The 15,967-nt window shown below is 39.7% G+C and overlaps 1 protein-coding gene across 4 annotated transcripts in view; it reads right to left on the bottom strand.

Annotated features, from left to right (window-relative positions):
* Positions 1–15,967, bottom strand: part of DOCK10 (dedicator of cytokinesis 10) — a 284,533-nt gene that overhangs the window by 49,412 nt on the left and 219,154 nt on the right. For all 4 annotated transcript variants that reach the window (XM_024124566.2, XM_055090256.1, XM_028482208.2 and 1 more), the window contains exons 25-28: positions 15,726–15,795; positions 12,280–12,393; positions 8,118–8,189; positions 2,589–2,735 (exon numbers count right to left, since the gene is read on the bottom strand). In XM_024124566.2, the coding sequence (XP_023980334.1) occupies positions 2,589–2,735; positions 8,118–8,189; positions 12,280–12,393; positions 15,726–15,795 (403 nt within the window). The remainder of the gene's footprint in view (positions 1–2,588; positions 2,736–8,117; positions 8,190–12,279; positions 12,394–15,725; positions 15,796–15,967) is intronic.

Genomic DNA, 15,967 nt, shown 5'->3' on the forward strand with positions numbered 1-15,967 from the left:
CGGCTGGGCCCGTGAGCCATGGCCGCTGAGCCTGCGCATCTGGAGCCTGTGCTCCGCAACGGGAGAGGCCACGGCAGTGAGAGGCCCGCGTACCGCAAAAAAAAAAAAAAAAAAAAAAAAAAAATTTATATTAACCTTCTATATGAGTAGAAAATAATTTATAACAGGCTTTGGTAAACTATGGCCCATGAGCCAAAACTGGTACACTGTCTGTTTTTCTAAAGAAAGTTTTACTGACACAGCTACACCCATTTGTTTATATATTGTCTATAGTGAATGGTTGTTTCTGTGTTACAGTTGCAGAGTTGGGTAGTTGTCACAGAGACTGTATGTCCTGCAGAACTAAAAATATTTAATATTTGACCCTTTATAGAAAACTATTTTGCAGATTCTTGATATAAAGGATAACTTATACCCTATCAGACTTTTTCTCAGTTTGGCTTCGTAAACTAAAAGCCAAATATTCTAAATTACATGCAAAAATATATTTTTGTATATATGGCTGTTGTAACGAAAAAATGTTTATTTTGTCTCATCAACTGTGAAAGTCACAGTTTTACTCTAGAGATGGTTCAGTGATGAGTTATGAAATCCCAAACTGCAAAACACACCACCTGAGTGACTTTCCCTGTATATTTTACAAAACCTCTGGGCCCATCATTTCCTTTCCTTTGCCCCTGTGCTAGGTATTAGCTTATGTACCACCCACAGCAACTTCTGCAAAGATGAAGTTTCTAGAAAACATTTATTTATTCCACAAACACAGAACATTTAAGTAAAATAGAGTAGATATGAAGACTTTCCCTTTTCACTGACTTGCTTATCCATCTTTTTTTTCATAATTAGAACTATCACAGATGTTTCCTTAAACATAATTTGCTACCAAAGTCTGTTTTTTATATTAGATGATTTCCAAATGATTTCCAAAAGCTAATTGAAATAAAGTAGAGATTAGTCAGACGAGCATCGTACCATGCTTGTACGATGGACTTTTATAATGTACAATATATTAAACTAATGTTTTCATTTATAAACTTCACATATAAGTATTGCTTTCAGTTTGCAGTTCATGGATCCACATATCTTATAGACTATATTTGTTTTATCTATTGTCAATCCATGCTTTTTACCCACAGATTTCACAACCACTGGTATCACCATTAGCTTTATACTTTGTGTCTTTTTTCCTCTTGGACATTCATGTTAGACATTAGTTTATGAACCACGAGAAGCAACTCTTGCATAAATGAGCTCCAAGGAAAACATATATTTATTCTAATAAATACAGAGCATTTAAGCCAAAAAGGGTGGATAAGGGGTCTTTTCCCTTTTTAAGAGACTTGCCTATGCAACATTTTTTTTTGGAATTTTGGGAAGAATATTGCAGACATTTCTTGAATGAAATTTGCTTACAAATCGGACAGCATGCCTTTTTTTCCCAAATATTCTTTTCCATCAAGCACTTCAAATAAACTACTAGCATAGTAATAAACTTTATTCTCATAGGTCTTAAAAACGTGGTAGAAAACTAGAGTAATTTTTTTCTCCTTTACTCTTTTCCTCCTCAACTCTGACCATCCCTTTCTCTTTCTGAAGCAAGAAAAAAAGCAAAAATAAGAGGCAAAACAGTGAAGAAAAAGAAATACAAGATGAGAACAAATATTGTATGCAATTTGAAACTGCATTTAACACATTAAAAAAGAAATTAGACTGAATTAAAACTCACCAAAGACAACTTAAGCTAATTTTCCATCTACCTCCATAGCCTCTTAACTTTATGTTAGTAGTATTTATTTATAAATTCCCACACCTATCCAGTGTGTCCTGGTGTCTACCACAAAGAAACAAGTGAAGTGGCTTCATCAGTAGTCAATAGTTGGGCAAGAGAAGGAACAGAAGAAAAACATTATCTTTCCGGTTGAATGTATTATCTGTTAAATGATACACCATCATTCTACATTAGCTTTTCTTGCACTAAGTACATTTTTTTCTTCTCAATTCAATAGAAATGCCTGTAATTCAAAGAAATGATGCTAAATATATGTATGTATATATATATGTATATATATATTCACTTTATGTTGCTCAATACTTTAACTGATAATTTTCCTTTTATGCGATTAATGCACAATGTTTTCATCATGTAAAAAGAGCCTAGAGGTAATATAACAAAAATGCTAAATTCCCCCAACTTTTCCCGAAGTGGCTATTTGGCATCACTGTTAGAGCTGTATCCAATCCAAAACATCACTTCAAAGGCAGAAAAGCCCAAGAGAATAATATGGTCACAGTGCAGCTTCTTGAAAAATCTCATTTTTCTCTTTAAAAATATTTAGAAGTACTACATTTGGCAACACTCAAGTAGATACTTTTCTTTAACCTTAGTTTTTGTTCTGTATGATTCCAAATCGGAAAAAATATCAAAAAGTATTTCAAGCAAGAAAGATGTATAGATGCAAGTATTCATCTAATCCTGGTAGTCTTGACTTTTCATCATAAATGAAACTGTGACTTAAATGAACATTTAGAGTATCTCACACCCACTATCACGGAGGCTTGAATAGAACTGTGATCTTGTATAATTGTACCTTAAGAAATCTGGCAACGCTATGGTTTGCCCTTCTTGTTTCTTCAAGTGCATCTTTGTTTTTCCAAATCATGTGGTCGGCTAGGCTCATGACAAGATTGTCCAATTCATTTTGGTAAGATTCAGGAAACCTTTGAGGCCGAGAAAGCTAAGGAAAGAATGGATCATTTCTTTATAATGTGACCTGTGAAATACTAAGCCTGGAAAACATAAACTGTAAGCCTTACTACAAACCAAAAGTCTTTCTGAAAACTTGAAAGCAATAATAAAATAGAAGCCCTTATAATTTCAAGGTCATGATTTTCATCATTTTCATTTAATGTTTCCTTCTATTTTGGCCAATAAATTTTTCACTTTTTCATTATAAATTATAACATATATGAATTGCAGACTATTCAGACAATGTAGAAATATAACATTTTTTTATAACCTCTTAATTCCCCTCCTTTCCCTCTCCGGAAATAACTACTATCAATGTTTTAATGAATATTATTCTAGATTTTCTTTGACTCGCAGTTCTCTAATTTAAAAATCAATTATTTTGATTTTTTAAAACTGGGAATCCTCCAATAAACAGCTATAAGAAATAAGTGAATGAATAACTGAATGAGTACAGATATCGGTTTGTAATGTTCTCTAATAAGTAGTGAGTCCCAGCTAGTCTTTTTAAAACATTTCAGCTTTATTGAGTTATAGTTGACATATAAAATTATAAGATATTTAAAGCATACACTGTGGTGCTTTCATACACATACACAATGTGAAAGAATTCCACCCTCCGCCCCTCATCTAGTTAATTAAGCCATCCATCAGCTCACATACATATTTTTGGGGAGAGAACATTTAAGTTCTACTCTCAGCAAATTTCAATTACACAATACAGTGTTATCAACTATAATCACAATGTTTTCCATTAGATGCTCAAACCTTATTTATCTTATAGATGAAGGTTTACACAAGCTAGTCTTAACTCAATGGTCCCAGCATATGCCACCGCAGATGCCTGTGGGACTTCACAGTCAAGATGCTTTTGCCACAAGATAAAAAGTGATTTGGCTGTGAGATTACATAACATACATTGAATAAAACTCTACAGGCCCCTAAAGACTGCCCTCAGTCCAGGAATCCCCGCCCCCCCCATTTGAACTCCTGCACATAAAGGGAAAGTTTCAGGCAGCTGAGTTTTCCCATTTCAGTCTCTACTTGGTGAATTTACACAGCTTCTTTGCACGAGATAGGTAAGATTCATTCATCTTTACAAGTTGGCTTTAAAATTAGACTCGCATTTTCACTATAGACAGAAACAGACAATTGAGAGTTGGACAGTGCCATATTCTCTAAAATTCTGAGCACCCAGCCTTCCACGAGGCAAGAATAAAAACCACGGAGGCTAAAATTACAGGAACTGCATAGAACAAACAGTGATTAATTGTAGGACGCTGGAGCTGACTTGGACTGGCTTTTTGTTAAGCCATTGTACCAGGACATGACTGTGTAGGCATTTTGAGGATTTCATGGTTACCCCCTGTATATATTCAAAGCTTATTGTTGAAAGCAAATTAAGTTAACAACACATAAACCTAATGGATTTAATTCCAGACATCATTTTTCATCCTGCTCCGTATACCTTGGGGAAATAAGGGTAAACAATTCACCTATGAAAGCAACCATCACTTTTTAGATAATCAAAGCGCATTTGTAGTTTTCCTTTTTTCATTGTGTTAGTCCTCCAAGATACATTAAACATATCAATGTCAACATTTTCTTCACAGGGACATACAGTAATATCTTGGACTTTGATAATCCCTCCGTTCCTCTGTTTTTTTTTTGCCTTCCTTTCCAACTCCCCTTGTAGCCTACTCCCACTCTTAACCCAAAGACATGCTGATTGGTAAACACATGAGTAATATTTTTAATTGTTCTCCGGAAGTCTATCCCAAGGGCTTGAGGCGGGAGAATTCCTGAGCCGGGGACAGTGGATTTTCCGTCTCAGGACAGGGAGGGGAGGAAGGGGAGGAAGGTGACAGCATGGTTGAATCCCAAGGTGCAGAGCTGGAACGTGTTGGAGAACCTGGGCTATGATATGGTAGAGGTCACAAGGATCAGGTGCAGAGTGCAGGGGCTGAATTTCAGGCATTTGGGAATTTTGTTAAGAACAAGAGGCTGACGGGAAACAAAAGGTGTAACCAGTACAAGAAAACTTTGGCTACTAGAGCTCAGTGTTGAGAAGACATTCAGCACTTCCTAGTAAACAGGAATTCGCCTTGGACAAGAAAGCAGGGGTCACAGGGAGGTGTTATCTGCCTTTCAGAGGACCAGACTAGGGGATCTGCCTTCCTCACATCTTGATGATGGAAGCTTTTTTTAATAGCAAAGAAAGCTATTCACTTCACAATTAAAAAATAAGAAAAGAAAATGCAAATAGTTTGGGAGATGTTTAATGTGAATGCTTTCAAGTCAAATGATGGTATCTGGTCTTCTCCTACTGTGCTAAATAGAGATGGTTAGAAAATTGGAAGGCTATGCACCTCTGGAAGAAAACTGGGTATGGTGATTGCTATGGAAGAGGGTAATGAAACGGGAACTTGAATCAGTGAAGATAAACGCTTGTTTACGACGAGTTCCTTTATTCTTAGGCTTTTCATAAGGGTGTTTTGTGACCTATCTATTTTAGCAGATACACACTGGTGGGAACTAAAGGATTTTAGTCCACTTTGTTCTTTTTACAGATGGGAGAACAGACTCTGAGATGTTTAGTGTCTTTTTAAAAAATCATCTAACATGTGAGTGGCAAAGCAAGGATTACAGTGGTGAGGTTTTCTGATATAGCTTAAGAACAGAGAGATAGGAATCATTCTTAGCTTCATGTTAGATTTTCTCTTCCTCCCAGACAGGAGGCTCTTATCTCTGGAAGTAGAAGAGCAGACACAGCTGAAAAGCAAACATAGGACTTAAGAACTAAGAGTTATGGAATACCAGAGATAATTAGATGTGCAGCCAAGGCAGGTCTGTTATGCTTAGGTCAAGGCCATGTTTGGAAAGGCCTGAGGTCTGGAGGCATGGATGGGGCATGTGGATGGATGAACTGAGGATGGTGGCTTGGCAGACTCCCCTGAATCCTCAGTGCCCCATCCCTCTCTATTAAGAGTCAGCACTTCTCCTGTGTGGGAATACATTGCAAAGGTCTCGCCCTGTAAAACGACAGGCAAACCCTTCAGGAGCTATCCTTCCTCCTCTCCTGGAGCTCAGGCCATTAACTGGGATTAAATGCCAGCTTAACTCAGCTGTGAACCTCCTGGGCCTAATAAGGTAAGGAAGAGCGTATACCCCAAGGAGTTATAAGAATTAGCTAGCTTGTACCAGCAGAAGCCACAGTGGGAGTACCACTGAGATTGGATGTTGAGTGTGTTTGACCAAGATGGCCAGAACATAAGAGTGGATAAATTCAGATTCATTGACATGAGGGCACTTTGTCAGGACACGGGCTTAAATAAGACCTCAGGGGATGGACCACTCACTGTTAGTTGGCTCTTAGAATCCTGGAGATGGCTCATTTTAAGCAGAGTGGAAATGCCCAGGTTGCTCTGGCAGATGAATGAGGAAGGAATAAAGAAGCAGACGAAGGTGGACATGTAGGAATGGAAATATGAGCCCAGAAGACCCACTATCCACCAAGGCCATCAGGAAGGTACTGGGGACCGACATCCCTAAGACCGTTCAGTGGTGTCTCCCATCTGCAGGTGAGAGAGGCAGTCACAGTGTTGGCTCACTAACAGTCATGAAGATGAGGGTCATCAATATAACAGAGGCCATGTGATTGCACCTAATCTCCAGGGGCCAGGGGGTTGCGATTACCAAAACGAATGGCAAATCTGGAGAGCAGCCAAGGGGGCTTGACTCTCAGGGAGCTACAGAGCTGATTAATGACATGTTGGAAGCCCTAGGGACGAGACAAGCAGCAGTCAACAATGGCGATGCTTAATGTCCACCAAGAAGGCAAGGCTGGACAATCAGGAGATGAGGATGTTTGTTCCAGTAAATAGACATGAATCCTCTCTGTTCTTGGATCTCAGTCAATTTTCAGATCTGGTACATACTGACTGAAGAGGAGGCAGGGTCCCTAAAGAAAGCCCCCTGCAGACCTTTGATAAGTACATACTGTAATGATTCTACCAGTCCTTCTCCAAAGGCTTTCCTCAGGTGACTATACTAGGTGGAGGGGAATATTCATATATTTCAAGAACTATTGGACACAAGATCTGAGTTGATACTGCTATCTGGAGACCAAAACACTACCATGTCCACCCAGTAAGAGTGGAAAGTCACAGGATTAATAAAGTTGCCCTGCCTAAAGTTCTGTTAGCAGAGAGTCCACTGGGTTCAAAAATCCACCAAATAGCCATTTACCTGGCCCAAATGTATAATTTGTATTGGTATAATTAGCATCTAGAGTAACCCCACACTGGATGCTTGAGCTGTGGAGCTATCCTGGAGGAGAAGGCCAAGAGTAAGCCTCTGACACTGCCCCTCCCCAGTCAAGAGTGTAAATGGAGACAATATTGCTATTCACCTCCATTCCCACCCCATGCAATATTGTTCTGATTTAGTCTCCCAGTGAGGGAGGGGTAAGAGTCAGAGGTTTCCCCTCAGTCTTACCCACAGTGAGGACAAGAGAAATACGTGTGGAACTCAGGCGATCCACTTGGGTGCATCTTGATCCTCCCTACCCAATTGTAACTAGAAATGGTCTGAGTAGAGTATGACTCCCGGAGGCTGAGACCACCCTGGACCACTCTGGAATGAGGGTTTGGGTCACAACACAGTAAGTCACCAAGACCTTCAGAGCTGCTGGCTGAGGGTGAGGGCAGTCTAGAATGGATGGTAGAGGAGGGAGTTGATGAGAACTGCACAGGGTTCCGAGACCAACTGTAGTAACAGGGGCTACAGTTAATCCCACTAGCCTCCCTCTTGTAAGTTTCCTTTCAGGAAGGAGAGGCCCATGGGAACTGTGGAGGAGAAGATTCATAAACGTATGTGAAAGGTAGTGTAAGCTGTGGACTGTGGACCACGGGTGGCAGCCGAGGATATGCATAGCTCAGATACTCCCTTGAGAAAAAGTCTACTGGGATGAATGGAAGAACTACGAAGCCTTTGGGACCCACTCAAGAGTTCATGCCAAGGCCACATTCTCTCCGGCTGCTCTGAGTAATTACTGAGCTTGCAGAGGTAACAGAGCCAGACCATCTGCCCCATGCAGGACTTTTCTCATGAACCTTCTTTGCTCTCAGACAGCCCATTGGCCCACCTACAACTTTCTCACTGCAAGCCTCTTTCTAGCTGATACTCCTTCCTTTGCGATCTCCTTTCACAGGTGTCAGAACTTCCTAGTCCTTTTGCCTGTCCTTTTATCCTTTGTAGTCATTTTTGTACTTCTAATTTTGTCCTGGCATCTGCTTCTGAAGGACCTGTACTGATACACACAATCATGTCTCACATTTGTTGGATGCTATTGTATTACCTATGATCGTACCTGAATTTTATTTGTGTCAATCAAGTGCTGTGCCATGGATTTTAGGATAATTGCAAAGAAGAACCAGGAATGCTGTTAGGAAAAGAAAAGACAACCAGAAATTTATCATCTTATAGCAAAATAATGATAAATCCATTCTTCACAACATGCGACTTTATAAAACCTTTGTCTTAAAATGTATTCTTTGAAATTAAATGCACCAGAGCAATAGTATATTCTCCATTATGTGAGGATCATCCTTAGCAAAGTTCTAATGGTAAAAGTAAATACCAGATATTTCTGTTCCTCTGTCATCTCAAAGACTGTTTAAACTAAAACAAGATACTGGTTTACTAGACATGGCTGAGTAGACAGTAGTCTTACGAAATACTTATTCATTGGGCGTTCTATCTGTTTTACTTAGTTAAACGAAACTAAGCAAAACTTTTTAATCTTAAAATATGGTGTAGTAGACCCACCCCTAACATTGCCAGGGATAGAGGCAAGAGTGAAAATGGAAGCCACGTGTGAAAATATCTAAAAGTTCAACGTCAAGTTAACAGAGTCTTAAATAAAATATGTTGGATCCTCCTAGCTTGACAAATATAGCTTCATGACAACTTGGAATGCTGTACCAGAACGTGGGGCCCACCCCCTCTTCTCACCTGAGGCTCTTCCCTACACTGAGGGCCCTGGGGCACGTGGGTGACTGTCCAGCCTGCAAATCCAGGTGCTGCCCACAAACTGGTCCCTCTCTCCCACCAAACACTGCTCCCCCCTTGGGTCTTGGGTTACACTCCAGATTTTCCCTCTGAAGAATGGACTTAGGAAAGAGATCTAAGCATGCCCAGGAATAAACCGATAAACCCTTTAGGTAGGGGCTCCTGGGGATTCTTATATGTCCTGAAGAGGCGGTAGGGGCTCCCAGGAGCATTGCTCTTGGCTATTCTCATACTTTTTCTTATGAGAAGGGGTGTATTTGGAGAAGATCAAAGCATATTCAAGAGTGGAGGCCCCTCTTTCTTGGGTCTAAGGGTCTTGCTTAACCCAGATACAAAAAATATATACCACATATTGTATATACTTACAAAGAATACACTCCCCTGAGCCTCTTCCCTTCCCAGCCTCTCCACCACAGATAACAATTTTGAATTTTGTGCTCATCATTCCCTTGCTTTCCTTCATAATTGTGCTACCAATATCATACATCGAAGTAATATTTAGTTTTGCCTGCCACTGAACTTCAAATAAACGGAATCATCCTGTATGTATTCTCTTGGGTTGCCTTTTCAATTCAACAAATTCTTTTCTGAGGTTTGTTTATGTGGAGCTAGGTAGCTGGGGGTCCTCTATTGTCACCGCATCACATATATAATCCCAATTTACCTATCTGCTCTACTGTGGATGGGCATCTGAACTATATCCAGTTTTAGGCTGATACCAACCATGCTGTTAAGAACTTTTGAGTACCGGCTTCTAACGCTGGAAGATTGACTGAGATGAGGAAGAAAGGACATTTAAGCTCCAAAGGGTCAGCTCTGGCTTAAAAAGGGGGTCATTCCTTAGTAAACTTGCTATTGGAAGTGAAATTCATGCTGTTGGGAATATTGAATTAACACAAGGCACCCCACCTTGTCCTAAATAATATTTTTAACTACCATGCCAAATGTTCCAAAATCTGTCTCTTGATTTAGCTGACACCTGTCACTCTCCACCCCTCAGCACTCAGCCCCACCTTCACTATTTACCTTGAATCCACCAGGACTAATCCCATCGAGCCTCTTGCCTCTGTTCACGTCTAACAGAAGGAGCCTCACTCCTCTCCTGCCCTCTGGTCTCCGTAGGAGCGGCACATCTCCTTGTGTATCTCACTGCTTCTCATCTCCTGAAACCCACCCACCATACCTTTGGTCTGGAACACATGGTCCATCACCAATAAAATCTCCTGAAGATGCAACTTCTCCTCCAAACATTCCCTTTGCCTTGTCTTTTAACTGAACACTGACTCTCCCTAGAGGACCCTGCTGGAGAGGGTGTGGAGAGAAGGGAACCCTCCTACACTGTTGGTGGGACTTTAAATTGGTACAGTCACTATGGAGAACAGTATGGAGGTTCCTTAAAAAACGAAAAATGTAACTACCATATGATCCAGCAATCCCACTCCTTGGCATATATCCGGAGAAGAACATGGTTCAAAAGGATACATGCACCCCATGTTCATTGCAGCACTGTCTACGATAGCCAGGACATGGAAGCAACCTAAATGCCCACTGACAGACGAATGGATAAAGAAGACGTGGTACGTGTATACAATGGGATATTACGCAGCCATTAAAAAGAATGAAATAATGCCGTTTGCAGCAACATGGATGCTAGGCAGGCAGCCTTCTTCAGCAGCCCAGTCTCCACTCTCACCCTACTACAGTCTATTCTCTACACAGCCATCGGAGCGATCCTTTTGAACCAAGATCAGCTCAAGTCACTCCTCCGCTCAAAGTCCTCTGATGGCTCTGAGTGGAAGCCAAAGCCCTTGCAATGGCCCACAGGCCTTACGTTACTTGCCAAACCTCCTGCTGCCTCTTTGACTTCATCTTGCCTCCGCTTTTCTTTGCTCACGTGGCTTCAGCCACATTGGCCTCCCTGCCATCTTTCAGGCATATCCCCTAGGTGTGCTGCTGCCTTACAACGTTATACAAGTCTTCCCCTCTACCCTTTTTTTTGAAATATAGCGGACTTACAATATTATATTAGTTTCAGGTGCACAACATAATGATTCAATATTTTTATAGATTGTACTCCATATAAGGTTATCATAAAAATATTGGCGATATACCCTGCGCCATACATTACATCCTTGTAACTTATTTTATACCTAACAGTTTGTACCTGTTAATTCCCTTCACTTATTTTTCCCCTCCCCCCACTCCTCTCCCATCTCAGAACCACTAGTTCGTTCTCTGTATCAGTGAGTCAGTTTCTGTTTTGTTATATTCACTTGTTTGTTTTACTTTTTAGATTCCACATATAACTGAATGAAATTTTGCTATTTGTGACATCATGGATGGACTCGGAGGGTATTATGCTTAGTGAAATAAGTCAGATAAATATAAATACGGTATGTTTTCCCCTCTACCTTTAATGTTCTATCCTAAACATCTCCAGCTCCCTCACTTCCTTCACATTTTTTTGCTGAGGTATTACCTTCTCCATGAGCTCTACCTTGACCATTCTATTTAAAACTGCAAACCTCACCCTGCATACTCAGGACTCCCCATTCCATTTACCTGCTCGACATTTTCTTTTCCTATGCTACTTCTCACCTCCAAACGTACAATTTAATTAACTTTGCTATTATGTGTGTCATTTACTGTTTTTATCCCGCAGTAGAATGTAAGCATCCCAAGGGCAGAGATCTTTATTCTATTCTCTAAATGCATGCCAAATGCCTAGGATGGTGAGGATGGTGCTTGTCACAAGGAAGGCACTTGGAACATACTTGTTGGATAAACTGAATGAATATACTCATACGGCTAATTTAAATTTAAATAAACAAACTGCTTGGCCTAGGAAAATGTGATTTTAGTGAACTCCTGTTGACGCTTCTTGATCCAGCCCTCAGCCTCCCCTTCTAGCTACTTACTAATCAATCATCTATCTGTCAAGTCATGATAGATAATTAATTTAGCAGGGGACTAAATTCATAAGTCTATAAGTTACATCTTTATCAGCTTCTCACCATCTCTTCTTATATTACTACAAATGCATGTGTTTCAACTTTTGGGGGTCAAAGAGTGGCTGTTTCTCTGCCTCTTCTCTGCCATCAGTATATTCATTACTACATCATTAATCCTTTTGTTGGTAGTTTTCCTCTTACTGTGCCTGAAAACCCAATAAACTTTATTTTGGGAACACTTAGCATTTTTGAATGTTTTGGGTCATTCTTAATAGTCATTCATTCTGCCTTTAGGCCAAAGGACTTAATTTGAGTCCATTCTACTTGTTAAAATGATCTGTTCTCTTGACATGGATCTCTTTTTCTTAATAGGTTCATATGTTACCGTTTCAACATGAAGCTTATACCAGAAACTATTAGAGAAACGATCTACAAAAATCAATGAATCCTATCACCTTCAGGATTGAGTGTAAGCCATCCCAGTGAAAGGACGGTCTTTAAATTCTTTACCTTCAGGACATGCTTGACTGTTGTGGAGTCATTGGATTGCAAAAGACCAGTCACATTTTTAACCAGTTCCTCATGTATAGTTCTCTCCTTGCATGCCGTGGTCTTGAACACAAACTGAAGAAAATCCAAAAAGTGAAAAAAGTTAAATACTTAAAAACAAAGCATCAAAAATTACGTTCCAAGAATAACTCATGTCTCAAAATTATCTGCTCATGCCAGATTTTGTCATGAAATAAATGAAGGCCCAATGATAAGTATAATACACACCTGCTCCTATTGAGGGCTTTGCACAGGTAGAGCCTTGCTCACCTAAGTTCTCCTTGAAACGCTCTTTGTAGAAATCACAAAGAAGATCAGAGAGCAATTTAGAGGGTTCAAGGAAACATGGAGGGCTTTGACCCACCTACTTAGGATACATTTCCCCTTCTCCTTCCTTCCACTGGCAACAGGTGGGTGGCATGGTAGCATTTCTTCATCCTGAAAGGGTAGAGCACCCACTCAAATAGCCAAGTGGGGAAGCAGGCGCCTTCCAGAGGCCAGTTGGTGAGCTGCCCACAAGCCCAGGGTCCACTACCATCTCATGCTGAGACATGGCAACCAACAGGTTCATAATAATTGGCCACCAGTAAGATAACTAATGCTTCTCGCTTTTTTTTCTTAAAAGATTGGTGTTGGCATTCACCGCTGAGTGCACGTCATGGCTTAGTTTTCCATATTTCTTCATATATTTTAAGTATCAATTCATGCACGTATATTTAAAATACAAAATGCTTATTACTGAATTATAATATTTTACTTATGCGTTGGGTTTGCCTCAAGGAAGGTCATTTCTTCATAATATTCAAAATTTGGACTTCACTACAGTCAAGGATGATGGCAGGCAAGAAACAAAGCAGAGGCACTTTGCATTTGGCTCTATAATTATTTCTTTGAACTTCATAGCCCATTAACATCTAAATCATTCTGATGGGGGGCCTAACTTCTCCACGCTCATCCCAAAGGAGAAAAACAAGGCTAAGAAATGCATGAAACTAGCTAAAATCAAGAGTAGTATGATTTTCCCCCTCATGGATTATAACTCATATGAGGGTAATGTCATCAACTGTCTAATCCCACGCAAGGTAATTTAGCCCCAAGGGCATTTTGACTAGCTCTGAAATTTAAAAAATTTTGGCTAGACCATATCAGTCCTACGAATTGCTGTAAACCATGGCATTTAATTAGATTGACTTTAGGTGTACATTTTTGAAAAAGACATGGTGTATGTGTGCATTTTGGATATCGTAGATGGAGTGAGTTAGCAGGATTTAGCACCACTGAACTTGAAATGGTGTTTAGATTACTTCTGAATAGGTTTGAATTATATCAGCTATCCCATCTTTCAAGGACATCAAAGCACATATTGGTACCAGTTTTCATTATACTCCTAGTACTCCTAGGTGTGGGGCTTAATGTATATGCTAAAAAATAATTTTTTCACCACGGGTAAAAAAAACATCATACTCCTTGGTCAAGGTCAGGCTGTCAGCCATGTACTGCAGCAGGAGTCAAATCACAGAATCATAGACCTAGATGTTCATATGGTCTACCCCATCTCACGTCACAGAGGAGGAAAATGAGGTTCAGAGAGGCTGATTGCTCCAAGTTAACTATTTAACCTTAACTAGAATCTAGTTTTCCATTTGCTACTTTAATGCTCTTTCCACAGTAAAATTCCAGTTGGTTATATTTATTAGGCTGTGTTTGTTTTAGATATATGAAATTATGTTATAAAATATCTTTAGGAATTTTTATCAGCTTGAAATTCCACATAGGTGTATTTCTAGATTTGAACCACTTCAAAGCAAACTAAATACACAGCTTCCTACATTACAAAATCAAAAGGTCTCATCAGGATATTTCAAACATCCTGCTTAAAAATAAAGACCTTTCCAGGGTGCATTTCCAGGACAATGCTCCAAGAGCATCACAGATAACATCTGAGAGCTGATTTAAGGCTCTCATCAGGAACTAGCCTCGGCTGTCACAAAAATAACCACAACATCAGTGGGTTCTCAATGCAATTTTCAGTGATTCCATTGGAACAAGGTAAATAATATGTGTGTTGAAAAGGAGATGACTTTGTGTAATAAGGATTGGGGAATTTTTTGTCTTCTCAGCCCCTTTGGCAGTTGAAATGGAAAACTGGGGTAAGTGTCGAGAGAATGAAAATTCTATGGATGATTTCTGTTGAACAGTAAAGTCTTCAAGACCCTATAAAAGTAAGCTATGACTCTGTCTTAGAGAGCAAACTAAAAAGGCATTTGTAGGTGGAACTGGCCTTCTGCAGTTGAATTGTAGATCTTATTGGATAAAATTATACCATAGGGAAATTATTGTGAAGAAACTATTTTTGGCGTATGGGCTATTTTAAGGAATGGCACACACTCATACTTAGATATTTGGGAAGACATCTAACATTTCTGACAGGTAGAAAACATGTAAATATAAAACTAATGAGAAAAATTCCTCACTGATGGTATCTCAGAAGGGTTCACTCCAGAATAAAATTTCTAGTTATTTCCTTTTACAGGAGCATTTCTGTCACAGAAGACCCCCAATTCTTCTCTAGTCACCTTTCTAGACATCTAAAATATATGGATAAATGTCTATCTATATATTAATGGAATATATCTTTTAATAAAAAGGTCTATGTCTCTTAAAGATACAATCTGTGCGTAAATATTGAAATCTAGGTCCTCTATGCATCATAAAGGAATATAAGGTACTTTCATTTATCTCTGAATGGATTTTTTCTCTTCACTCAAGAAGATGACTTTTAGGTTGGAACTATAATGTGCAAACATCATCACAAGTTCACTGGCATTAAGTCACAGGCCAACGGAAAATGAGAATATAAACATATCCGAGTGAACATCTGACAAAGGCCACTGGAGGAAGCATTGCACACTGATGGGATGGGCTAGTGGTTCATGCCAGAGGATAAAGGACTTAACATACCAGAAGCAGGTACAAATATACAGTAACTGGGAAAATGAAATAATGCCTGAGAAAACAATAAAAAGAGCTAAGAAAACATTACAGAAGAAACATAGTGCATTCAACAAACCAACAGGAAACATCTTCCTTAAATTTATAGAGGAATTTCATTTATTTGTAATGTTGACTTCAAAGGACAATAGTTTTCTCCTCTCTTTCTTTGCTCTCTCTCCCCATATATTCATTTGCACATGTACACATTATTTATACATTTATACATTGAAACAATACATCGAGCTCATCAATGCAAAAAGAAGGAATTCTAAGTAGCTAGGGGAATGTCTGATACAACTGTGGCAGGCACCGTCTAGCTAAAGGGGGAAACTTCGCACTTGTTGCAGACAGGAAATGAGAAAAGCCACACAGCACAAGGGGATATGACCAATGCCCAGGTGGCAATTTTGTACCTTAATATAGGACTGGACGCAGTGGTCCAGCTCCTCCTCATGGCACTTGGTCACGATGTCAGTCAGAACCCTGGAAAAGCAATACTGTTCAGTGGACTTTCTGGAGAAGGCAGGAAAATACCACTTGGTTTGTCACTGGAGTGCTTGGTAAACTGGGTGCTTAATCGTTGAATGAATGAACGAACCAATTTCAGACTCTCCCCGCCCCCCTTATCCCCCAATACTGGGGGTTTAACATCTAT

Source organism: Physeter macrocephalus, chromosome 2, assembly GCF_002837175.3.
Source record: "Physeter macrocephalus isolate SW-GA chromosome 2, ASM283717v5, whole genome shotgun sequence".
NCBI lineage: Eukaryota > Metazoa > Chordata > Mammalia > Artiodactyla > Physeteridae > Physeter > Physeter macrocephalus.